The sequence below is a fragment of the Phytophthora infestans genome, genomic scaffold (genome assembly GCF_000142945.1).
Source record: "Phytophthora infestans T30-4 supercont1.10 genomic scaffold, whole genome shotgun sequence".
Taxonomy (NCBI): domain Eukaryota; phylum Oomycota; class Peronosporomycetes; order Peronosporales; family Peronosporaceae; genus Phytophthora; species Phytophthora infestans.
Window position 1 is genome coordinate 1,715,038 of NW_003303749.1, and position 25,510 is coordinate 1,740,547.

Below are 25,510 nucleotides of genomic sequence, written 5' to 3' on the forward strand. Positions count from 1 at the left end.
ACTAGTAAGCGTGTCAAGGCAAAGGAGGCTGGACCAAAGACCCGAGCAGGCCCCCTAAAGATGTTGTGGTGCCCTACAGACAAGGCAATCAACACCGCAGTTTCGAACTGGCTTGTCTCAGACGGTATGTAGTATATAATGCGAGTTACTGTCTTATGTCGTGTATTGATACTAATGCTATTTGGTAATACCGGTTAGGACGGCCCTACAACTTAGTCACATCTGAGGCGTTTCGCTCTTGCCTTCGGTTTGTAACAGGCAAGGAGCAGCTCACGATTTTATCACCTTCAACACACAATGGTCTTCTCGATGCATCTTATGATCGCTATACAACACTGACTAACCGCTTCTTACACGACGAGTTTCAGCGGTTAAATGGTCGAGCATTTTTGACACTGATGCACGACACGTACACTAGTTGTGAAAAGAAGGGTGTAATTAGAGCTTCCGTCAACTTTCTCGATAACAACTGGCGCATGCATCTCATTTCGCTACTGGTGACGGTGAAAAACGACTCCCACGCTGCTGAAGAAGTGAAGAGAGTGATTGTTAACGGCTGTCAAGAAAGATATGGGATCGATATTGGTGCAATGGCTAAGTTCAGTGTCTCTGATACAGCACCTGTCGCTCGTAAGATTTCCAAAGAATTTGATGCCACGTTGCCAACGGATTGCCACATGCACATTTTAAGCTTGTGTCTTTCATACGGGCTGGGATTACGAGAGAGCGTGAGAACGGGTTACGTGGTAGACCCAGTTACCAAACAAATGGAGAAGCAGAAACTGGTAGGGACTTAAGGCGGCACACTTCCGGAAGGGTCCAAAGTTATTCGAAAGTTACGAAGGCTAAATAACTACTTCTCCACTCCCCAGAGGGCAGATTGACTTGAGAGCCTGCAAAAATACCTGAAATTACCGCTTCTATCTACATTACTTGACGTCGACGTCCGTGTTGCATCTTCGTCAAGCCTAATGCAACGATCGATTGTGAATTTTCCAGCTTTTCGAGCCTACTTTCAATCACCTGAGCCAAGTGATGACCCCTCTGTATTTACTGCACTGTCGGATGAGGATTGGTGTTTAGTTGTTGAACTGGATGGGATCACGAATGTTGTTGCGCACTTAGCACTGATCGAGATTCAACGTGATTACTTGCTGGCATCGGAAGCAATCATCCTAATTAAATTCGCTGCCAATCGCCTTAGTGCGAACAAGTTCAGATGTTATGATCTTCAGTCGGGACGAACATCGCTCACTAATGAGAAAAACCTTCCTCGGTTGAAAATCGCCAAGGAAGATATGTTAGGTGGAGCTCAAACTTGTATCGCCCGAATATCGGCTCAGTTACGCCAGCGAGCACCAGCATTAACGCCGGAGCATGTCATGCCACTACTGCTTGATCCTCGAACGAAATCTGCGGTCCAGTCGATTTTGAGCTGCTCCCCATACGACGATAGTTTTCGTGATCAAATTATCCAACAAGCCGAAACATTGTTCCAGAACGATCTTCGTAAGCTCTTTAAGCTGAAAAAGACACATGAAAACGGATGTGACCAGAGACCTATTCCAGTGACTTCGAGAGACTTACGCAGGACCACTTGTGATGAAGACGAGTTTGTCATTTGTGGCGACCCGTTGGAGACACATGAAGAGATGTGCGAAGGAAACTATCTCACTCAAGCAGATCAAGAATTAAAACGCTGGAAAGGGCTCTCTGCTAAGTGGATTGATGTTGCAGAGCGGCAAAACTTGCATGGGCTCTCAAGAGAGGAACTAAGAACACGTATGACGAATGTGCGCCAAGATGGACAAGTTTGTCTTAATTTGTTCGAGACATGCAACCATGTGGACCTGTGTTAATGGTTCCGTGAGACGGGTGAAATAGTGTTTCCGTCAATTGCAGCAATGGCCAGAGTATGGTGCGGACGCAGCTCGACGACCGCCTTCCAAGAACGGGTATTTTCTACTGGTGGGCTTGTCATGAGCAAGCTTCGCACCCGGACGGAGAACCTCCGAGCTGAAAAACAAGTAATTTTGAAGCATAACAAGCGTGAAATATTCTGGCTAGAAGACAAATGCGAGCTTTACCTCGACGAATGAGCGTTGGCGTTCTGGCATCGTTTAAAATACGATACTGGGGCCACAGTGCTAGCATTGACAAACAAGCATAACATTCCATTAGTACTTACATAGTTTGCTTCATTCAGCGATGTATTGTAATTGTATACGTCGACGCCGTGTAATTGTAGATGATCATTAGTCTCGACGCTGTGTAGATCATTGAAAATATGTTTATGGTTGTCGTTATCAGTAAAAAGTTATTGTTTCAATATCTCGCCAATATCTGGTGTTAAACCAACATACCGTGGAGTTATAAAATATTGTGCGTCTTTGTAGACATTTCGATCTTCACTGTTCGCTCCATCGCCGCGATTATACTCGTTGCTCTACGACAATAAGTACTCAAGTCACTTAGTCGCTAGAATCACTCATGTCTAGCAAATAATTACAATCAACTCACCTTGGTGATGTACAATCAGCTCGCAGTAGCTGGGGCTACAAGCTGGATTAGCTTTATGATCGATATGATTAATGATGCTGCAAACCTTGTACTGATTTCGATGCTTCGGTGTAACTACATGTAATCAACAGTCAAGAAAAAGTATAGCCACAGCGAATGAGCAATAAAGCCGCCAAAATATCTCGTTTCCTTGCCTCAGGAACGCGATCAAGTGCTACATCCTCGAGTAAATACTGTAGCTTGCCACTTACCAGCGGCCTGACGTACTTCCAAGCCGTATCTTGATGTCAGAGAATCGCGTGAGCTTCGCTCTTCAAGTCCCTGATTAGATAAAGAATTTTCTTATTAAAAGCTGAAATATTAATATTAATAACCACTGTAGGTTCGATGCCGATCCAGATCTCTATTGATAGTTATGAGGTTAAAATTTGTTCTCCAAATATTACTAATCAGATCGACAAAAATGCCATTACTATCAATCCCTGGTGACGACGATGCAATGGCTTAAAATAGGTAAATTACGGTATGTCATCATTTAAAAAAAAGTGCCCCCCCCCCTCCTCCCCTAAATCATAGTTGAAATATACTCGCTGGCTAGGATATTTGTTGGGGGGATCCCTTAGCGATTTCACAGCTAGAATAACAAACATTTTTTTAATTACCAAAGAAAAGCGTTTACGTCAGAAAAGGTGTCGCGGTCACTTCAATGGCATGCCTGAAACCATGCTAGCTTTGCTTAGGTTGATGCGGTACTGTAAGCATCAAGAGCATTCCACAAGCGCCGACGACCACCTACCGGTATAATAGCTACAGGTGAAAAGTGCAATTAGTCTGGACCAGACTAAATGCGAAGCAAAGTTTTCAAGCGGTACATTTGAGCCGAGGGAGTCCAGACTAAATAGGAACCCAGACTATAAATGAATGTATAAGAAAAACAAGCTCGCGAAACTATCTATTCATCTGTCACTCTAGCACACTTCACCACTTTCAAAGTTATCCCGGTACTTACTAATTATCTCTTGAAGCTCTGATGAAAGTTGCTTCTCCTCCCAGATACCGTTCAAGCCTTTTGATAATCCACACATTATCATTGCTTTACGAGGATACGTTGTGTCGTTGTCATCGCGCATCTGATTCACTTTGCGTACGCACCGTGCTGCAAGCTCAAGGTAAAACCTTTTACCTGGGTTTTGCAATTTACCTGACCACTGACCAGCCTTATTAGGCGTTGAAAAACATTTTTGCTGTGCCAAGCGTCGTTTTTCCTTATCCCACTCGGCTCTCCAAATGCTTTTAATCGACTTGATGATAAACGAATCTGCTGGTTGACACAAATGTGTTGAATTCGGTGGCAAAAATCTGACGTCAATGTGCTTTTCGTCTAATATGCTTGCAACATTATCCAACTTGTGTCCACTTGCGTTATCCATGTAAATAACTTGCTTCTCATCATGCGCTTCCCGTCTGTTGCACTTCTTATCGGAGAGCCACTTGCTAAACACTCGCTGATCCATCCAGCCCTTGGGTCCAGATCGATATGTAACACCAGGTACATCATCCTTTAGGCCACGGATTGGATAACTGCTGTTTGCGTTCTGAAAAATTATCATGGGAGGCTCGATTCGAGCACTTGCTCCTCCCCGTATTTTAATCACTAGAGTCATGCCCTCCCCACCACTGACAACATCATGATACCGAACAGATTCGTCTCCACGAAAGCCTAATGTTTTCCCGTCGTCCATATTTATGACGAAATGAGCTTCATCCATGTTAAAAGTCGTATTCTCATCAATATCACCAGAGTCAAACAAGGATTTTATGCGTCCAAGGTGGGCTGCAACGCTTCGCTCAATTTCCTCTTTTTTCTCTTCACTACAGTCCAGGTTGCCACACTGGCGGCGAGAGACCACATCGAATCGATCGCAAAAGCGTTGTATCCAAAGCGGAGTAATCCTATCTTTAAAAATCACTCCTTTTCCATCATCTGTACTTGCTTGATACGGACAACCAACTTCATCGAACGATGCCTGGGCAATTTCAAGAAGTAGCCCGCGAGAAAGTTTAACTCCCGACTTGCGAAGGCGGCAAAACTCGCCAAGCAAAACGCTGTGTACCCATTCGACCCATGGGGCACGTTTTGGTCCTCGACCTGGCAGGGCCTTGAGATCAAGACGTTTGCGCACTCCTCTTTGAACTCTAACCGCTGACTTAGGCCGTCGTGCCCGAGATTCGTTTTGCAAGTGTTTGATATGATTATTCCACCAGTCGCTTGCTTTCTGAACGTTAGCTTTGTAATTTGCTCGAAAAACGGTGGGGTAAGCATACACCGCCTTCGATTTGAACTGCTTTTCGCCCTTGTCAAAAAGTTGCTGCATGAACTGCACCACGCGTTCTCGATCACGAAGCGTCGAACAGATTTGTGGGTTTCGTTTACGTTTTCCAAGCTCTCCTGGAGATATGATGCCGATAGAAATCGATTCGTTGTTGTGCACACCGCTTATATCTCCAGGGGCATGTTCTGTACGCTCATCACAAGCCGAGCTCGCGCCGATATCGGTAGCACGAGTACTTGCTGCACACTTGGAGGACGTAACAACAAAACCTTGTAGATTCTGCTGCGCACTGGCGGTTGAATGGTGGAGTAGGGTCGCTACGGTTGTGCTACTAGACGCAGATTGCTGATTGGGACGCTGTTGAGATAGCGTTTCAGCATCTGAATGGCAACTTTGGCAGCGCACGTGTCCTCCCTGCTTCTCTTCAAGCACAATGCCGCAAAAGACGTGATTCCGGTTGCCACATACATCGCATCTATGCGAAACACTCGCAGAATCGCCTCCACAGCCGTTGCAAGTGCTCATATTGGTGTTGGTTCGAAGGCAAACAGGGTTGTCGAGGCGTATTTCGGAGTGGCGGTGTAGTAGCTACTGGAAGAGCAGGCCATGTGGTGTAGGCAGCCCGAAAGGACTGGTGCAGAACGAAAGGTTGCAAAATCTATTTAGTCTGGATTGAAGCTGCTCGTCCAGCCGACACGAATGGTCGGGTCCAGACTGTATTGGAGTCCAGACCATTTGCGAGTCCAGACTAATTGCACTTTTCACCTGTAGCTCTTCCCACTTATACGGACTGTTTACTTCTGCAAAAACTGCAGGATGCTCATCGCTCTTCACATCACGAACCCTCGCAAAAAAAAATAGAATAATAAAAAATAGAATAATGTGGGTTTGCGAGTCCGTGAGTTGTGGGCCGCTATTCCCACTTACGTACTGGTAAGATCTTTTGCATCGAGAACTACGGCTGCACGTAAGCACTTACGATAATGGCGTTTGTTGTCGATTCATTTGTCGTTACCTGATTGTGGAAAAGGCTACGTGATAAGAGTGCTAACAAGTAAGAAAATACGCGATTGAGCATGCCTTGTTAAATAGTGCTTAGATTTCACGGCAATGAAGATTGTTGGAGGGATGATTTGCGCAGAGTTGTTAGGGCAGCACAGAATGGAGTGAGGACAAAAGTAGAGTGGTCTAGTGGAGAGGAAGTCTCGAGTGTAGGAGGAGAAGACGCTTGTGTCGGACTTGGTAAAAGGAGAAGACGCTTGTGTTGGACTTGGTAAAAGAAGAAGTGATGAATTATAGAGTCCGGTGTTCTGGACTCTCCACCAACCAGTCCAGTTATTTACGATTTCTCTATATGAAATAGCACAATTATATTCCACTAGATAGTCATCATCACTCGGAGATGCTTACTTCAACAAAGATGAAGAGGGCCAGTATTAATAACCAGGTTGATGGTGATCTGATCTGCTGACTGTAAACGCCCATCAACCTAGATGGGCACCGACTTCAGCACTGAATAGTTTTGTCGTGTTCAACGTGGACTCCTTGGTCGCTTTTACTGGACTCGTTAGCCGAATTAACGCGGATGCTGGAAAGGACGACGGACACCGTACAGCTTATTTCTCGAGATCTTGGACAGGTGTACCGAAGCAAGGAAGCACGGTGATCTTGACGCGCGATAGAAGTTCAGAACGAAATGATGCATCCAGATCGCCAAATCATTAAAAAAGTCAAAGGTTACAGTTTAAGTTATTTAGATGTGAACCGCGATTCGAACGTCTAAAGGAGTAGCACGCTTGCAGCAATGTACATGTGTAGTTTGTGCAATCTTTACCGCTCCTCGCTTCTTTTAGAAAGTACCAAAGTATCCGCAAGCTCAATTCCATACATTTTCCACAATGTTGACATTCAGACCAGGTCCCATTAGTTATCTCGAAAAGGTAACCATGTGGGGTTATAGTGGGTTGTGGGTCTACAGTACCAACCTTGCTTTGCTTCGACAGCACCATTCGTCCTACCATGTGTCGACGAGCAGTGGCAGCAACCCCTTCTCTTTCGGGGTGAAATGCCGCTGTCGCAGACCCAAGCTGTACTCACACATTATAATAGCGACGCTCCTCCTAGAAGCATGCTGCTCATTTCATGCGTCCATTTCTTAACTTTCGCCCCACCGCAAAATCATTCGTAGCAATGGTAACGCACACGCCAATGGTGTTCGCGCCGGTGTCGCTTTCTCGCTCCCAAGCTGAAAAACTCGAAGCGATGATGAAGCAGCAGGTGCAGGACGCTATTCAAGCACGCACCGCTCAGCTCGCCACGGATAACACTCTAGACCCGAAATGGCGCTTTGTGAACTCACTCGGCCAGCTTAAGACGTTTAAACTCCGAGGGACGGACTCCTTCTGCTCAACCTCTTCCTGGGCTACTACACTGAATCGAAGCACCCGAGCGACCGCATGCAACGTCAACGACCGTATCAGTACTGGATCGCACACTTGGACCATGCGCAGTCGAAGTAGCGTTCGAAGCCGTCACAGACGGTTGTCGTTCTCCCGTCGTACCGTTGGCGCCACGGTAGGACACCGTGACTTTCTTGGCCACCGACCACCACTGCAATCATTCCGAACGTTCGGACGCGTCCAAGGCAACTATCGCGATATCGTGGATGCACACTACGCTTCTAACTCTGAAGATTTCGTTCGGCAACAAAAACTGTTGTCCCCTGTAGTAATTGACTGTGCTGTTCTGCACACCATCCGCGCTACGAAGGACAGCTATCTGGGCATCAAATGGATCGCTGAAAACTCGTTCGCCGGCAAGCGTGATGTTTGCTTTGTGGAAATTGTGGGCTACACCACCAACACAAACGGACAGGAGATCGGGTTTGTGGCAATGGCGTCGGTCGATGTGCCTGAATGTCCAGAACTTACAGGATCCATGAAGCTAACACGTGTGCGAATGAAGCGCACGATGCTCGTGGTCCCGTCCTCTGACACACCGAAGGCGACCTCCGACGTCTTTGTAATGGGCGCCACTGAGACGAGCGAGTCGTCGATTACTGCGCATGCCCAGTACCGCTTCAACATGGCGGTTCTCAATGATATTTCACTCGTGATCGACTCCCAGAACATCGCAACGCAAACGCTGGCTCTTCACAAGAACTGGGTCCCCGATGAGAACCGTCCTTCGTGCAGCATCTGTAGTCGCAAGTTCCATTTCATGTATCGGCGGCGACACCACTGTCGACTATGCGGTGACGTGGTCTGCAAGACCTGCTACGTTACCCGGGCTGTGCCCGGTGCGGACATGGGAGAAGGATACGGCTGCAAACCTGCGGACGATACGGCGATTTGTCAGACCAAGTTCTGCGTGCGATGTGTCATGGGCCTCCGTGCAATCGACAAACGACTGGACAAATTCTCTCAGCAAATATCCAAGATGCTGTCGCTCAATGTTGACACCTTAAACATGTCAAGAAGCAATGTGGAGAACCAGCTGCCCGGGGCGAGCGGGCTCGACTCGTCCATCACGTACTTTAAGCGTGGCTCCAAACAGAAGTATACTCTGGATCTGGATCAACTCTATAAGGTCTCAGCATTGCACAACAATACTCCGGAGGTCGACGGTGATTTCGAGATCAAGACAAGCTATTTGGTTTCCTATGGTTCAGGCGGTCCCAAGCATTTGCGACCTTCACTATCGATGGATCCTTTGCATTCGGACTCTTATGGCAAACTAAGTGTACGCTCCAGTTCTGTGGCGAGTCAGGGTGAACCGGTCGTGTTCGAGGAAAAGGTGATACTCAACATGAACAAGCTCAGCCGGATCGTCGCAATCTGACTATATCAACACGTTGTGGCTTACCGAAAGAAGGCACATAATGTAGAGATACCTCGAACAGGAGAAAAAAAAGCAGAGGAATGCTATCTTCTGCGGTTGAAGCAGGGTGAATAGCGACACTAAGTAGATGGTCGATTCCAAATACTAGTATGATTTTTCGTCTGGAAGTTTAACTAACTACTACATGTATTAATAGCGACTGCTACAGCATTGCTCAGACGTGGTTACTACAGTCCCAACCTTGCAAACCCAAAACTTGCGGAGCTGGCGATATACCAGGTATTAATAAGACAGCTCTCAGAATTTGTGGCTATCCACATTACACGCAGTTTTAGAAGGAATTCTGGTAATCAGCGTCTAGGTTGCCAAGTTGAGTCCATGCAAGTAATATCTGTACCAAACCAATCGTCGATAGTACATGAGCCGAGCCTGGGAGCGTTTCCCATGTGTATAATGATTCTTTGGCGCGAAATATTCCGTTCTCTAATGTGCTGAGCGACATGTTGCTGTCGCAGAACTAAGCATTGAGTGTAGTGGCAATTATGGCAGTGAAATATTCAGATTAAAGTTACCAACCACTATGGCGGCTTGAACCTGTCATTTTCGAACTTCCGCAGTTGATCAACGTCGTTACAACAAACAGTACAATGGCGACTTCCAGCTCCAAGGCGTTTGCACCAGTGTCACTCTCGGCGTATCAAGCAGGGATGCTCGAGACTTTGATGACACAACAAGTGCAAGACGCCATGCTCGCTCGCTCGGTGCAGGTTGCTAAGGAGAACGAGCTCGACTCGGATTGGCGCTTCGTTAGTTCACTTGGCCAGCTTAAGACATTCAAGCTGCGAGGGTCCGATCCGTTCAGCTCAACGTCATCTTGGGCTACGACCCTCGAGAAGACCACACGCTCTACAGCATGCAACTTAAACGACAGGTCCACCTTGGGAGGACACACGTACAACAAGCGCAACCGAAGCAGTAGCTGGACGCGTCAAACGATTGGTGGCGATTGTGTTCATAGAGAATCTCAGTCACTTCAGTCCTTTCGCACCTTCGGACGTGTCCAAGGCAATTACCGGGACATCGTGGGTGTTCACCACGCAGTAAACTCTTCAGACTTCGTTCACTACCAGAAACTACTGTCCCCTATGGTGATCGATGGCGCTGTACTACGCACAATCGGAGCCACAAATGAGAGCTATCTGGGCATCAAGTGGCTGGCAGAAAACTCGATTTCCGGGAAGCGCGATGTCCGTTTCGCCGAGATGGTAGGATATACCAGAGATGCCAATGGAAGGGAAATCGGGTTCGTGGCGTCCGCTTCGATTGATGTTCCAGAGTGTCCTGAACTTGGATCTGCGAAACTAACTCGTATGCGGATGAAGCGCACGATGCTAGTTATCTCTTCGATAGACGATCCGAAGGCGACGTCCGAATTGTTCATCATGGGCACCACCGAGTCGTCTATTACGAACAGCCAGTATCGACTGAGCATGGCGATTCTGAACGACATTTCGCTCGTGGTCGACTCGCAGAACATCACCAGACAGACACTCGCCCATCACAAAGATTGGGTCCCTGACGAGAATCGCCTCTCGTGTACCATATGCAGTCGCTCGTTCCATTTCATTTCTCGTCGACGTCACCATTGCCGAATGTGTGGAGACGTCATCTGCAAAACCTGCTACGTCAACCAGTTCGTATGCCGAGAGGCTGACACCTCAGTCGCCTGTCAGACCAAGTTCTGTCTGCGTTGCATCGTGGGGCTTCGTGCCATCGATAAACGACTGGAAGATTTCAAGCCGCAAGTCTCAAAGATGCTGACTTTCGACACGTTGGATGTGTCGGCGACGGAAACGTTCGAGGAGTTCCTCGAACTCGATTCTCCAGATTCAAACCCACGAGCTTCGTCGCTCTTCACGTTCCAAGCGGACACTCATACTCTACTCGATTCATCCATGCGCACTGACGTGGAGTTTCCGTGGAATGCAACAGCTGATCGCATGAAAAATCGCGAATCCGTCACAGTTGGTGGAGTCGGTTCATTTGTTTCGCTCGGTTCGAGAGATCGTCCTCGATTTCAATCGAGTTACCTCATTCGAAGTCATATACAAGACTCCGTGGACCCTCACGACAATATCGTTGTAGCTCCACTACTGATATCTTTGATGCAAAAACTGTCGTCGCCAACGACAAGGGAAGTACCATCGTTTTGATCTAGCACCTCGCATTATACACAGCGTTGTTTATAGACAGAAAAGCAAAATACTACTTACACCTGCGAATACAGCAGAGCAATAATTGTCACTTAAGCACGTAGCCGTGAAAAAAGGGATATAAAAACAATGCACTGAACACTCCGACTTTCACGTACTGAAGCGCTCGGCCCTAGTGTCAGTGTCGTCCTCTCTGTTGCACGGTGTCCCCTGCTCAGAATCATGACTTGCTTTGGAAAACTGACTCCCCAGATATAACCTTCGCTCTACCTCCCATGTTCCAGGGTGCTTTATTTAGAGCCGTCTAACCACGTCCCGGATAGATGCATGCGCAGTAGCTGTCTAACCAGGGTTGTTGCGTTTGCTGTCATCTCCTGGTCTGCTGAAATCGTGTTTGAAATTGGAGACCAGGTCCGCCGTGGCGGGCGGTGGATTAGACTTCTCGACGCACTCGTAGTGCGAATCGCGTCGAGTACCACGAGAGATTCGCTCGGCGCTTGGGTACAGACATGCTCGCTGCCAGAGCTGCTGCCAATCGGAAGGTTGCAGATGCAAGACGAGCAAAAGAGGCCAATGAATGGAATGTGGTACACGATGTGGCGCCGGGGGAAGAAGGCAGCGATGCCACAGCTGCAACACCTCTTAACGAAGAAGGAGGTAAAGTTGAAGAAGCTGCGCCTCAAAATGAAGCAAAAACACTCGCTCCGACAACAACACCCGTGGATACCTCAGCTGACGCGAAGGACGAAGTAAAAAAGGAAGAAGATAGCGAGAAGATCCGTCTGATCCCGCTGACTGACCTCACGGGCTTTCAACTGTGTTATGTGCGGGTAGCAAATATTGCCATCGGGACGCTCAACAACACGTGGTTTAACTCGATCGTCATGCTGTGTATCTCGTGGGCTTCGCTATCGGTTGGACTGCAAACGTACCCGACGCTTGGGGAAAGTATCATTCTCAACGACATGGACTTGTTTGTCCTCGCCGTGTTTATCCTCGAAGCATTTATAAAAATTATGGCGGAAGGATTATACCCATGGCGATTTTTTACCGGTAAAGAGATGCGATGGAATTGCTTTGATTTCGCAATTATTGTCATGAGTCTACCGATATGGGGATCAGCTCTTGGGGGTAGCAGTATCGCTATTCTGCGTATGCTTCGACTTATGAGAATCATGAAGCTGGTCAAGCGAATTCCGCAGCTCTACATGATTGTCATGGGACTAATCGGCGGACTGAAATCTATCGGCTATATCATGTTACTGTTGTTCCTCGTATTTTATCTCTACGCGATCTCCGGAATGTACGCTTGGCAAGATAACGATACGTTCCACTTTCGTAGTGTTCCCATCGCAATGATCACGCTTTTCCGAATGAGTACACTCGAAAATTGGGCAACCGTAAGTTATCTATTTTCACAACATTTTTTACTTTCCTAATGATTTTATTTTTTAGATTATGGACATTAATTACTTCGGATGTGATCGCTTTGACGGTGGCTATTACTCGACGGATCCTGCCAAGACAGCAAGTTTTCAGTATTGCAACGTCACTCGAGTGTATGGAGCTAATGTGACAGACAGCTCGTTGGCTTCGCAACGCGCGTTGAACCAAGTTATGGCTACCTTGTATTTCATCACGTTCATTCTCATCTCGGCCTTCGTCATGCTCTCTCTATTTATCGGTGCCATCACTATGAGTATGACGCAAAGTATGGAGCACATGAAGAAAGCACAGGAAGAAGCTGAGGCTAAAAAACGAGCTGAAAAGGCTCGTAAACGGGCCCAGGAAGCAGAACTCCGCGCTCTTGAAGCGGAGAAGAAGCGCGCGGCAGGTGAAGCGCAAGAAATAAGCGATTTGGACCCCACCAAGACAGGCAAGTTGTCTGCTGCCGAGCGTCGAGAACGGCAGAAAATGCGCGAAGTTTTGATGCAGACGTGGGATGACTGCGACCTGACGGACATTTTAACGCAGCAACAAGGCGATACCAGGAGTATCAAAGGAGCGTATCTCAAAGTTGCGGGAGTTGCGACGAAAATCGTGGAACATCCCAAGTTTTCGCTCTTCGTCACGTGTGTCATCATCATGGCCGGAGTAATGGTGGGACTTCAGACGTCTTCAGAAGTGGTTGATGTGCTTGGGGCACTGCTTACGGGACTGGATACAGCCATTCTCACCGTGTTTACTGCTGAAGTCACTCTGAAAATCCTCGCTGAAGGTTTAGAGCCCTGGAATTATTTTCGTGGAGCATGGAACGTCTTCGACTTTATCATTGTGGTCGGGAGCTTCACGAAAGGGTCGGGTGGAATGCTTACGATGCTGCGTTTACTACGACTGTTGCGTGTGCTCAAACTTGTGAGAGCGTTCCCACAGCTGCAGGTTATCGTTTCTGCCTTGATTAAAGGTGTGAGCTCCATTGGGTACATTGGTTTGATCCTACTTCTTTGCTTCTACGTCTTTGGGATCGTGGGGAATATGCTGTTTGCCGAAAACGATCCGTTCCACTTCCAGTATTTACATTTCGCCATGATCTCGCTCTTCCAGCTAGCTACAATGGATGGGTGGAGCGATGTGTTGTATATCAACTATTACGGGTGTGATCTGTACGGCTACGATGCGTATCGAGATCTGGGATACGAGTGTAAACACCAACCGGGTGGTATGTTAGCAGTGCTCTACTTCTTCGTCTTCATCGTTCTCGGTGGCATGGTGTTGATTACTCTATTCATCGGTGTGGTGACTACAAGTATGGAGGAAGCCACACAAGAAATGGAGGCCGAGAAAGAGCTCGTACGTCGTGTGGAAGCTCTTCGATCTCAACACGACATCGACGCCAAAGTGGTGGCTTCGTACATGCAGGTGTTCCGAATGTTGGATCTGGATGGCAGTGGCTCAGTCGAAGAAGCAGAACTGCGTACCGGACTTGCAGCTATTGGGAAGTATCCAACCTACGAAGAGCTCAAGGAGATGATGGACGTTGTGGACGAAGACGGTAGCGGCCAGATCGACATCGTCGAGTTCGTCGAGTTTATGATTCACGTCCGCGAGAAATCCAACCAGCAACATGCTGCCAGATTGGCAGCAGAGGCTGCTTTAGCTGCTGAAGTTGCGGCTGAAAATGCCGCAGCAATCGAAACATCGATCGCGGACTCAGAACCGATGAACGGTGAAGTAGGATCGTCCTCGGCTAGACACCAGAGCGTCAACGGGACCGAAGATCCTTCGAGTAATGGAGAAAAAGTGCTGGTTATTAATAACGACAACGGCGATGAAGCTAGCCACGTCGCACCGTTCAAGCACTCAAGTCGGTCCTGGTCGTCTCCAAGGGCTGCGTTGTCGCCTCGGAACGGTCTGAATTGCAGCGTCATGCCCTATATCTCCGATAAAGAGTCTCAAGACGCCAACGTAGACGCTAACTCGACAAACCCAGGCATTTCATTAGATGTCGAAGCGCATTCCGAAGAGGGAAGCGAGACAGCGTTGCTGTCTCAAGAAGCTCCAGCTCGACCGCGCTCTGGACGGGTAACGAGTAAAATTCTCCCATCAGGATGAAGACACTAATCTTGACTTGTGTACTACTAGATGGTTAGCATAAAATATTCAATCCAACACCCCACTACAACACGTATATCTACTGTAGTCACTACTGTAGTCACATTGTTCGGCATTATAGTACCAGTCTTTTGCCTCTTTAAGACTGGTACTGTTCGAGACTCATTTTCTGCATTAACGTGAGTTTGATGTCCTCGAATCCTCCAGCTTTGGCAGCGTCGTACGGCAACCGACCGCGTTTATCAGTTAACGTTAAACTTGCGCCATTAACGACGAGGTAATCGCAGCAAGGTGCAGCGCCGGCTGCAGCGCTCACATGGAGCGCAGTCTCATTCTGTTCCCCAGCACGTACATTGACGTCCACGCCATGAGCCAGACACCACATCAACTCCTTTAGATCCCCACATGACGCTCCTGCGACGAACCGCTTGGCTAATTCTTGCTTAAGTACGTTATCATCGTCTTCCAGCGTCGCGTCAGGCTCGGCAAAGCCGTGGAAATGGTACTTTGCCTTGATAAACCGAGCCTTCTCATCTCTTGAAGTTGTGGGCGTTGGTTTGGTCCACCCCTCAGGTATTGTGTGCTCCCATACTGCGTTTACAGCGTCGTTGCCCAGCTTATCGCGAAGTAGAGTGAGGAGCGACATATCCCACGAGTCTAAGGCTAACGATCGTACCTTTGACTCGTGCACACCGAGACTTCGATGGATGCCAGAGCACTCGATGCACAGCAAGCAGCCAATATTGATCGATACCCACTCAGCCGGTTCTTGTCCGCAGTCGGCGCAACAAGGATTGGCTTCGGTAAGTTCGTCAATAACCGACTGCTGTTCCGGATGCACTTCTTGTCGATGGCTTTGCTTCTCCAATGCGCTCTCAGTACTGCGTCGAGACGCCTCGATCCACTCCATCATGTCGCGAGCGCTGGCTGCTTGTAGTAAGAGTTTTGCGCGGTTGGCGTCGATAACTTCAAAGCAGAACGGGAGACTTGATCCCTCCAGTTCACGAACTCGAGCAAGTAACAGATCGCACACAAGCGTCAAGCTACTTTCTGTTGGATGTTTCCCCATGCCGCCACGTGACGTGGTTTGGAAGAGTTTGCCGGCGTGGATCTGGAACCAACGGCGCTTCCAGCTTCTAGCTGGGAACATGGAGTTACGGACGAACAGATAGCCCTGTTTGGCTACGCCACCAGGAGTACTAGCCACGGTCTGTCGACTACTCAATGTATCAGTCGAGATGACCTCTACAGGCAAGTCGAGAGACGGGAAGCAGTCGCTTGACATGGCCGTGTCGACACTCAAGGAACCTGCTGCTACTGGCGATGATTCACTTGACGGAACACTGGAGCTGACTGCCTCGACGTCTTGAGATAAACGTTTGTCCAGTAGCTCTCGTTGTGCTGTCCACATGAGTTCGTCTTGTTCGAAATCTTTGCGTGACAGTTGCATCATTTCTTGACGTCTACGGAGACTTGGCTCCACGGACTTGATGAGCTCGTGGCATGCATGGAAGTGGCCCAATTGAGCGTACAGTATCGAGTTGAAACACTCGACCAGCACAAATTTTTTCATGCAGTCGACCCGATTCATGTGCCGAACGAGGTCGAAGCGAGCGAGTTCAAAGCGTCGACGTGCCGTCACCACGTCTCGCTCCAATGCACGTTGATGTTTATCACTTCCACTTGTCATAGGTCCAGAATCCGATCCGAGAATGTTGTTGTTGCTGCCTCCTGAAGCTGCAGAGGCCGGAGGTGTCCCTGTGGTTGTGAACTCGCCATTATAGCTCCCTATCGGTAGCGCTGGACTGCCTAGACCTATTGAATCCCCTCCGCCAGTAGGTGTACCCGTGCCATTAGCGGATTGGCCTGGCTGTCTCGATTTGCTCAGTAATTTACCCAACAGCGTCTCGTACTCCTCTCCCAGTCTCGTCACATCCTTCCTCAGTTCTCCTGCTTCTTTTAGCAACTCTTTCTCTGTGAATTGCTGGATTGATCTACTTAACAATGACTCCACACCCAGTAGCATACTCACACGGGAGCTCTGCACCTGCGCCAGGGTATCGTGCATCTCTCCGAATAATTCCGATAAACTACCCAATTCCGGACAACTAGTCGAGAAAATGGCTCGTGCATGTTTGCGTTGGATCAGCTCATCGGCCAGCTCTGTTTCTTCCTGGCCAAAGTGTTTCCCTGCAGCTGCGTACTCCTTTGAGTGTGCCACAAGCTCCTTTAACAGCGCTCGGAGGCCTGTGATGGATTCCTCGAAACCCTCGAGTTGGCGACGGAACATGGGCGAGTCCTCTACATAGTCCAGCACTACGTTCTTACTAAAACGACTTTGGATCTTCTCGCGAGTCTCGTCCGCGTCAGAGGAGGATCGGAAGCGCGGCGACGTGGCCACAATACGAGGCGTGGATTGTTTCTTGTCCTGAGTGGACTTATCCTCGCCCCCATTGGCCCTAGACACTACGGACTTACTCTCTGCTGCTAGTTCTTTCGCGTCCGCGCTTAATTCCCTGCTGCGTTTCTCCTGGGGCTCGTTAAGCGCGTCGGACTTCGCTAATTCATCCAAATCTTCGGCCGGTAGAGCGCCAAAGCGAGCCTTGTACGCGTCCAGCTGCGTCTGCAGACTCAGAATCATCAGATCCTTCTTCAGGATCACCTGCTGCAGCTCCGAGACGGCGTCGTTGGACGTCTTGGAGCCCCCATCGCCACCCCGCCAGGCATTGAATGCCTTCATCCCCGAACCGTTATGCAAAGTGTCACTTGAAGTTTTCCGTATCTTATTGGTAGAAATCATGATTTTGAGTTTTGACCAATAGCTTGCAAACATGTACACAAAACTTGTACGCACAAACGTTGAAGTGAAAATGTCTAAGGATAAAGTTATCTGGGTCGTCCTGGTTGCTATTCGGCCTCTGTACCCTGACGTCATGACAGGATTTTTACTGCTCGGCGCCGGCAAAGACGTCAGCGAACTGGTCCTCGGGCATCTCGCGCTCGGGCTGGCGGTCCTTGCGCTCAACCTCCGCCGACTTGCGAGACACATAGCGGTCGCGCTTGTCGGCCTTAGCGTCGCGGCGGTTCTCGTTGGGCGACACGTAGTTCTCGTTCTGGTACAAAGTCTGACCGCCGAAGCTGCCGTCGAAGATGCGGATGGGCGTGATGACGAAGCGCGGGCCGATCTCAATAAGCTGCACGAGGTCCTCGCCACGGTGAAGAGCGGCCAGCTCCGCCTTCTTAGTGTCGGCGTCGTCCGCCAGCTGGTAGTTACGGCACCAAACCTTGCCGTCCGCGTAGTAGAAGCTCATGACGCGGTCAATGAACGGCTTGCTCTTCGGGTGCGCCTTGGGCGTGCCCCACACTTGCGTGAAAAGCTTCTTAACCACCTGGAGATGCGGCTCATCGTCGAAAGCCTTGTCGAACGTCAGCAGCGGACGCGAGCCGGCCAGAGCGTTGCCCGTCATCTTCAGCTCGTCCATTGTGTGCACTGAATGTGTCGATATGGCATAAATGAAGTGAGTATAAGTGGATAAAATACGTAAACAATGTTTGAACTGACCGTTCTGCACAAGGAACTTGGCGCTGGGGCCCGTGCCGACGCGGCTCACCCACAGGTAGAGGTCCTGGCGCTTGCGAGCCTCGAGGAAGATGGTGGTGTTGCAACCCTTGATCTCCGCGATCTCATTGACCACGTGAAGAGTGTCCTTGGCGTCCAGCTTCACCTCACGCTTGTGGTGCGGCAACAGTTTGCGGAAATCGTCCATCAGGTGGCGATAGCGCGTCGTGATGCCGCGCGAGGAAAACACAAGCACGCGCTGTTTGTTGATGTACTTGCTGCCACCCGCTGTGGCCAGCTTCTGCTTCTTGGCCTCCTCAGCCGCATCTGCCTGCGCACCGGTCTCATTCTCGCGTCTTCGCTTCATCATGGCCATGGCTGCTGGTGTCTAAGGAGATGACCCACAGCAAGGAACTGCTACACCTTGAATGGCTGGTGGGAGTGAGAATGGACAGATTATGTTCATTAAATAGTCCATGGTCTTCCATTGGCTGAAACACAAATCCACCACGGCGAAGAAGTAAAATAGTCCGGTAGAAATAGAAATAGCTCCTGGAGAAAAGAAAAAGGTCCCCAATAAATCCCTGTAGATTTAGAGCATCTCCAGTCGCATTGGACGCCTTCCAAAAATATAGTAAGCACCTGACATATCTGCAGCAGATATGTCAGGTTTTATCGACCTCTATGTCGACTTATATGTTTTGTGCCCCACCACAAATCTAGTAAGAGGAGGAACCTAGGCCAGTGCAAAGTGTCCCCTCCGCAAGAAGGTACTTGAGTTTACTAGCAGTTTTATACATTGCGGCAATTTCTATTGGACTAAAAAAATTGTACTTGAAGCTCACCACTTCCCCTTTAGAGACTCTCGCCAACAAGGTGCACGAGGAGGACGATGACGTTGACGTGCTGCTGTTATTGAGCGCCGCACACTCGTGGCGCGAAGCTAGTTTGGGTAGTGTCCGCCGTGAAGTGCACCAGCAGATGATGGAGAGCGCGTGGCGCGTTGCCATGCGTACACGTCACTACCTGACGGTGTCATGCTTGGATACACCCTGTGCGGCCGCGTGGATGGCCCTTTACCGGAACGGCCTCGACACGAACTTCATAAACGCTACAAGCCTCACGAGGTAGGTTTTATTGACGAGTGGATAATGTTTGCACTGTTCGTAACAACTGTAACTATGTACTACGCAGAGCTGCCTTTAAACATCTACTTAAAAGATTCTCGCGCTTCTACCACCTTCCTTCGGCGAGAAGTAGAGGTCGGCCACCGAAGCTACGATATCACCATCAAGACCTAGGACTTGTACTTTGCTTCTACGTGGGTTCAATGGAGAACGCGACTCTGTACATGTTGTTCGGGGTTCCTCCCAGCACGTTGTCGCGCTCGCTACGTAAGGCCGAAGAGGCATTGTCGCGTGCCCTTCAGGACTTCTATCTAGGACGTTTTTCGTTCCGTCGCCATCTCGACAGAGAGATCTGGCGACGATGGTCAATTCCCGCGAGCCGCTATTGAAACACACGTTCGGGTTCATAGACGGCAAGAACTTTCGTGTGGGTCTCTATACTGACTCTCTTTATTGCTACATGCCAAATAATATTCTTTTGTTGCTGTCTATATGTTTCAGGTGCAGCAACCATCTAATGCTGACCTACAAAATGCAATGTATAACGGATGGCTACACTCCGTGCTGGTGACCGGCACGATCTGCTTCGCCGCCGACGGGTGCATCATATGGTCCAAGCATAACTGCCCTGGGTCCTGGAACGATTCCGACACCTCTTTGGGATTTCGCATGAAGCTCCTGGATCCTACTTACTGTCCGGATGTGCGCATGAACGCCGTGTCAGATTCGGCGTTTCCCTGCTCCACGGCGATGACCGGGAGAATATTGTCACCGTTGAAGGACGGGGATCGCGAGAGAATTCAACCGTCGCTACGAAGCTCGGCGCGCACCCTGCACAACGCCATCACGTCGGTGAGACAGGCTGCTGAGTGGGGCATGGGCAGCGTGCAGAAGGTTTACAGTCGCTTGAACCTGCCGCTTTCCCTACGACCAGAAGCTCCGTGGACTGCGACTAAACAACCTATTTCGGATGGCAAATTACCGAGTCCGCACGGTGGGCATTTCGGAAATCCGAACGACGTTTACAGGCGCGATGGAGATCTCCCTGTAACACGGGAAGTGGATTATGTATATGAAGAACAGTGGCAGAGTTCCTTTGCATGAGTAGTTTCACTACGAGTTGTATACGAGCGGAGATGACGGACAATTAGCATCGTGTTTGTGGCATTTTCGCTCTCTATCAAGGGCTATTCTCAATATGCAACGCTACGAAGTGGACTTCCTCCCTCTGTGGGCTGGTTTCTGGGGTAGACTTCTTTCGCTAGAAGCACTGACCGTATATCTTTTCACTCCTTCTTGAAGAGGGCACCAATGAAGAACATGAGCTCTTGCGAGCGAGCGCGGGCTTCCTCCTTATCGCGACGAGCTCTTTCTTCCATCTCCATCTTCTCTTGGCGGCGGCGCTCTTCAGCTTCAAGTTTCTCGGCGTGCCAGAGGGCCCCCCGGGCTGCGACTTCATTGCGTCGGCGCTGTTCTTCATCGGCACGACGAGCTTCACCTCTGCGTTCGCTGTCCTCTCGCATGAGGATCATCATCTCAACGATATTGCCCCCCACCGCGGAGGAATCTGTCGCCAGGTCACTGAGGCGTTTCTTCAATTGGTTGGCCGCTTTCGTAGCCTTAACTCTCTTCACTTTGGCGTAGCTGGCCTCCCGAGAGATCATCGTCGTCGTCAGCTCCGCGTTTTGCGTCCACTGATGCTTTCGAAATTCGGCTAGGTTGCCACCGCCGAAGCCGGTTGGGAGGACGTGTGGTATCGCTTCGAATACTCTGTGTCGTCAGCTCGGATCGAGGCGGTTTTCTCCACGCTGATGACGCTTGAGGTCGAAGGTTGCGGCACGTTCGGCTTCGGCAAACCGGTGGATCGGCCCTGTCGTTGCGAGGATCTGGTACAGACTGGGGACGGTCCCGAAGTGTTTGCAAACGCCTCAAGTCCTTCGCGCCCAGCAGCCGAATCCATCAGCTCGTCCATGCCGGCGATTGGAGCGGTGGAGTCGTCGACCGACACTTCGCCTATGTTGGTGGCCGAGTGGAGGCTGGTTGCACTTACAGCGGAGGTGTTAACCATGTCGTCAACGCCTTCCAAGTCAAAGCTGAAGTCAGGCTGGTCGTCCTCTTCATCTTCGAATTGGCCGTCGACATCGGCACCGTCGTCCATTTCCGTCACCCCCGCCTTTTCATCAATGTTCTTCTTCAGCAGCTTCGCCTCCTTGATATGTGGAGGCATGTCCGCCACACCCGTTGGTTTGCGGGTACTGTAGAGCATCTTAAACTTTCGCCGCAGACTCTCGTAATCACGCTCGGAGATGCTACGACCTCGGTTTGAGTTATAGGAGATTGCCAGACGTTCCCACTCATCTTTACCAAGTGGCAGGAACTTCTCGACGAGAGTTAGCAGTCGTTGCACTTCAGAAAGTTTGTAGTTTGTACTCCCTGTTAGTTTAGCCATCTACAAGTAAGAACACGAGCGAATCGATAGACAAAACGTTAGTAAAGCTGTAGCGGGAACACAGGAGAGGTTTTAACTATACCGGGGACGTTAAGAACGCTGAGGGCACTGAAGGACGAGGGCTACGTCGAGAACGGGGGTTGGACTTGCCCGAAGCTTGGCAAAACCAGTAATGAGAGCTCCGAATTCGCCTTGTCAGCGCCGCGCTTTTGCGCGGCGCCGGCGGCGCTCTTCGGCCTCTATCCACCAAAATCGAGCGTGAGTAGAAGCTACAAGATGATTTGGCGCCCAACCGAGTGCGCTAACGGAGACCGAAGCTTTTTCTTACCGTTGGTATCTCTTGGGGGCTCTTGTTTTGGCGCGAAACCCCGTCCTCCAGCTTCAACTTAGACTGTAAAGCTTCGAAATGAAGAGACGTACAACTTCACTTCAACACCAGCGTGGACTATCGAAGATGGATACATTCATTCACAGGATGTTAGTATGTAATCGCTTCTACTCATCACGCTCACATCTTGCTGGTACCCGCACGCACGCTACGGGTCCTGCTCTTTCTGGATCTCGCGGTGGCGGCAGGTCGCGAGGCCGCAACGACACACGAACCAGAGATCCGTCCCGTAGTCGACGGTGATTTCCTCTCCTTCCCGGATGTATTCCGTCGTGGCAACGACAACGGTGGTGCGACGGCCGTTCGACACCTCTACGAACTGCGCCACCGGCGCACAGGAGTGGTTAACGAAGCGCATTAGGCCGCCCATGCTCTCTGCGTTGATTGCGACACGGATCGGGTGGCTCGGCCTTTCCGGTCTCTGTGTCATAACAAGACGATAACCTTCGTTTCGAGGTCGGCCGCGGGGATTGACGCTCACATGCTCTAACTCGCCCAAATATTCGCCCAGCACTTCACCCGCTTCGATGTCTTCAGCCGCTACAACCGCCAACTGCCGTGTGCAAACATTCCGCGCCAAGAAAACCGAAGAGGACTCGCCCAAGGCGTTCCCACAATTGGCTTCGTAAGGACAGCAGCCTGGCGTGCAGAAAATCTGCATCAGTGAGTTCCTGCACGTACCCACACGGCACGGCAGCGCGCACTCACACCAGCCGAAGTGGGCCACCGTCGGGAACACCAAACCGGTCGGGTTAAACGGGGTGCGCAGATTGGCCACTCGACACGGCCAGTCTGCAGGTACAAAGCGGTCGCGAGAACGGGACACAGCAACACGCGGCTTTAGAGCCGAGATGGGGCTTGTTCTCAGGAGTCCCCGGGGGTTAGGCGACGATGACGCTGGCTCACGAGGATGGCCATGACGTCGGCGGTATGGGTCAGCAGCAGCCCGACGCTCTCGCCGTGATGAACGATGCTCGCGTAGAGGAACGCTTGGGCGCGGACGAAGCAGTGGCGATGGAGGCGCCCCCAGCATCACCGGTGATGATGTCGTCGGGCTGCGTGGCGCGCGCGTGTGTGACGGAGATGCTGATGCCCGCAACCCCTCACCAACTGTCGGAGTGCCCCCCGGCTTCGGCTTGCGCGGCGGCGTATCCCTCACTACAGACGAAGTGCCTGTTGAGCTGTACCCGTCCAGATTATCGGCAACACCAGTGTGGAGATTAGGCGGCGTGTTCTCCTCCTCCGTCGACGAATCTGCAATGCACCGCTCGCGCCAATACGTGGCCGAGTGAACCATCTCCTGCAAGTAGGAAGTTAATTAGCAAACATTCTTCTCCAAGCTTCTTGAGTACGTACCTTTCGCTACGATGGCGGCACTTTGCCCTCAACGACCGATTTTCGAAAGTGTGGGCTTCTGCAACTTGAGCGCAAAAATGAGATATGCGAGATATATGCAGAGAGAGTGATTGTGGGTCAGTTCAGAGCGATGGTCAGCATTTCTAATACAAAATTCTAGATCTAGCGATAAGATGGCTACAGAGATTAAATATAGGGGAAGGGTAGATTACTCAGACGATTTTTACGCCCCACGGATTTTATTCGATCGTTATGCCTGCAATATCTGCTGCAGGTATGTCAGGTGCTTACTATATTTTTGGAAGGCGTCCATTGGCAAACCTATTTCTAATCACGAGTTTAAATCTATTTTGATTGGCTACTCAAAAATAGAAATATAAATACTTCTGCCTATGACCACTCGCCTGGTCGCTATCCAGCATAGATGGAGCTTCAAGCGCTGCTACGCCACGACGACGATGACAACATCATCGATGTTCTTGATGGCTTTGACGCCAAAATCACTCTAAGTCTGATTATACGTCGCCGTTCTAAAAGACGAAGAGGCCGGCCACGCCGGGGCTCAGTCCCCGGAAGGATGAAAACACGTGAACGGAACATTCTACTCGGTCACGAATCAATAATGCGGGACTACCTCGGTCCTAATCCGGTCTACGACGAAACGCTGTTCCAGCGACGCTACGGGCTCCCTTCAGTACTCTTTCGGCGGCTATTGATCGAGATTACGGAAGCGAATTCTTATTTTGCAAGGAAACCTGATGCTGTTGGCAAGATGGGGGCATCTCCAGAGCAGAAAATGACTGCAGCTCTACGCATGTTAGGAAGCGGCATCTCTGCTGATGGACAGGACGAATATTGTCGAATAGCAGAGACTACTGTGATGAAGAGCTTTCACGCTTTCTGTAAGACTGTAATAGACATATATAGTAAAGTGTACCTGCGGGCGCCAACAGCAGATGACGTTAGGAAGATCCTGCGCTTTAATGAGAGTCGTGGCATGCCGGGTTTGCTGGGATCTCTGGACTGCACTCACTGGCGATGGAAGGATTGTCCGACAGCTTGGCACGGACACTATCGTGGAAAAGAAGGAGCTCCTACTGTCGTTCTTGAAGCCATTGCCACTGCAGATCGATGGATATGGCATGCTTTTTTCGGTATTCCGGGATCAAACAACGATTTAAACATTCTGAACCGTTCTCCTTTACTGCATAGTTTTCTTAATGATACTTAGCCTCGTGTCCACTATGAAATTGATGGTGTAGACTACGAAACACCATACTATTTTGTGGACGGTATTTACTCGGCATGGAGTACATTCATATCGGCGTATACGGATCCTGAAGAAAGGAGCAAGAAGGCTTTTACAAAAGCCCACGAGGCTATCAGAAAAGATGTTGAATGTGCATTTGGAATATTAAAGTCCCGTTTTAATGTCCTTGCCGTACCGTCTCGCTTGTGGTACGAGGATCAAATGAAGTACGTTACTTACTGCTGCGTGCTGCGTCATTCTACATAACATGGTGATCGAGTTGCGAGGAGAAAACGTGCCTGACTACCTTCCTGATCCGTACGGTACAGAAACTTTGAATACAACCGCAGAGCAGCAGCCCCTCGAACCCGTACACGTGTCTGCGTCAGCCGATGAATGTTTGGCGGGTTCAATTATGGATATATGCAAGCGCCTTAAAGTTCTTCACGACAACAGTGCATCTTTGGCCATGCGAGAGGTACTTTGCAGACATTTCTGGAGTTGGAATGGTACACATTAACACAGCTCAGATTATTAATGTATATGCTTTGCTACTTTTATTTTTTTAACTTTGAGAATGGCGAAGACTCGAAGATTGTTTTTGTGGTAATTTGTTAGTTAAGGTTAAAGCAATTTACTGATCGTGCTCATAGATTGTCTTAAATGGCGGGACGAGCTACTAAATCCTTGATCGAACCAGCATCATTTCCAACCGTACCATTGACAGGTATAGCTACATCGGCACCAGGATCCGATGAGTTTTGACGTTTGTCTTGCGCGTCTTTATCTCGACCATTGATCGATGTTCCTAGTTCTCGAGCTGCCTCTCCATCCATGATAGAAGCTAGACGCTTCTTGCGCATGAAACTGAAAAAGGTTTGGGATTCTTCCGAATTCGGGTCTGTTTTAAACAGGTCCATTGTA

At 49.7% G+C, this 25,510-nt stretch overlaps 5 protein-coding genes across 5 annotated transcripts; 4 read left to right on the forward strand and 1 right to left on the reverse strand.

Annotated features, from left to right (window-relative positions):
- Positions 1-7,043: 7,043 nt before the first annotated feature.
- Positions 7,044-7,581, forward strand: PITG_07013 (uncharacterized protein; the record flags this gene model as incomplete). Its single annotated transcript, XM_002904935.1, has 2 exons — positions 7,044-7,427; positions 7,498-7,581. The coding sequence occupies 2 exons, from the start codon at positions 7,044-7,046 to the stop codon at positions 7,579-7,581; spliced, it is 468 nt and encodes a 155-aa protein (XP_002904981.1).
- Positions 7,582-7,811: 230 nt separating this feature from the next.
- On the forward strand, positions 7,812-8,311 carry PITG_07014 (uncharacterized protein; the record flags this gene model as incomplete). The annotated part of the gene is made up of 3 exons (XM_002904936.1): positions 7,812-8,144; positions 8,217-8,244; positions 8,292-8,311. The coding sequence occupies 3 exons, from the start codon at positions 7,812-7,814 to the stop codon at positions 8,309-8,311; spliced, it is 381 nt and encodes a 126-aa protein (XP_002904982.1).
- Positions 8,312-9,340: 1,029 nt separating this feature from the next.
- PITG_07015 (uncharacterized protein) lies at positions 9,341-10,088 on the forward strand (the record flags this gene model as incomplete). The annotated part of the gene is made up of 2 exons (XM_002904937.1): positions 9,341-10,029; positions 10,076-10,088. 2 exons carry the CDS (start codon positions 9,341-9,343, stop codon positions 10,086-10,088), a joined length of 702 nt encoding a protein of 233 aa, XP_002904983.1.
- Positions 10,089-11,790: 1,702 nt separating this feature from the next.
- Positions 11,791-14,458, forward strand: PITG_07016 (Voltage-gated Ion Channel (VIC) Superfamily; the record flags this gene model as incomplete). The annotated part of the gene is made up of 3 exons (XM_002904938.1): positions 11,791-12,306; positions 12,362-14,011; positions 14,204-14,458. The coding sequence occupies 3 exons, from the start codon at positions 11,791-11,793 to the stop codon at positions 14,456-14,458; spliced, it is 2,421 nt and encodes an 806-aa protein (XP_002904984.1).
- A 252-nt stretch (positions 14,459-14,710) lies between these two features.
- Positions 14,711-18,452, reverse strand: PITG_07017 (uncharacterized protein; the record flags this gene model as incomplete). Its single annotated transcript, XM_002904939.1, has 4 exons — positions 14,711-14,761; positions 14,811-17,301; positions 17,408-17,948; positions 18,021-18,452. 4 exons carry the CDS (start codon positions 18,391-18,393, stop codon positions 14,711-14,713), a joined length of 3,456 nt encoding a protein of 1,151 aa, XP_002904985.1.
- Positions 18,453-25,510: the final 7,058 nt, after the last annotated feature.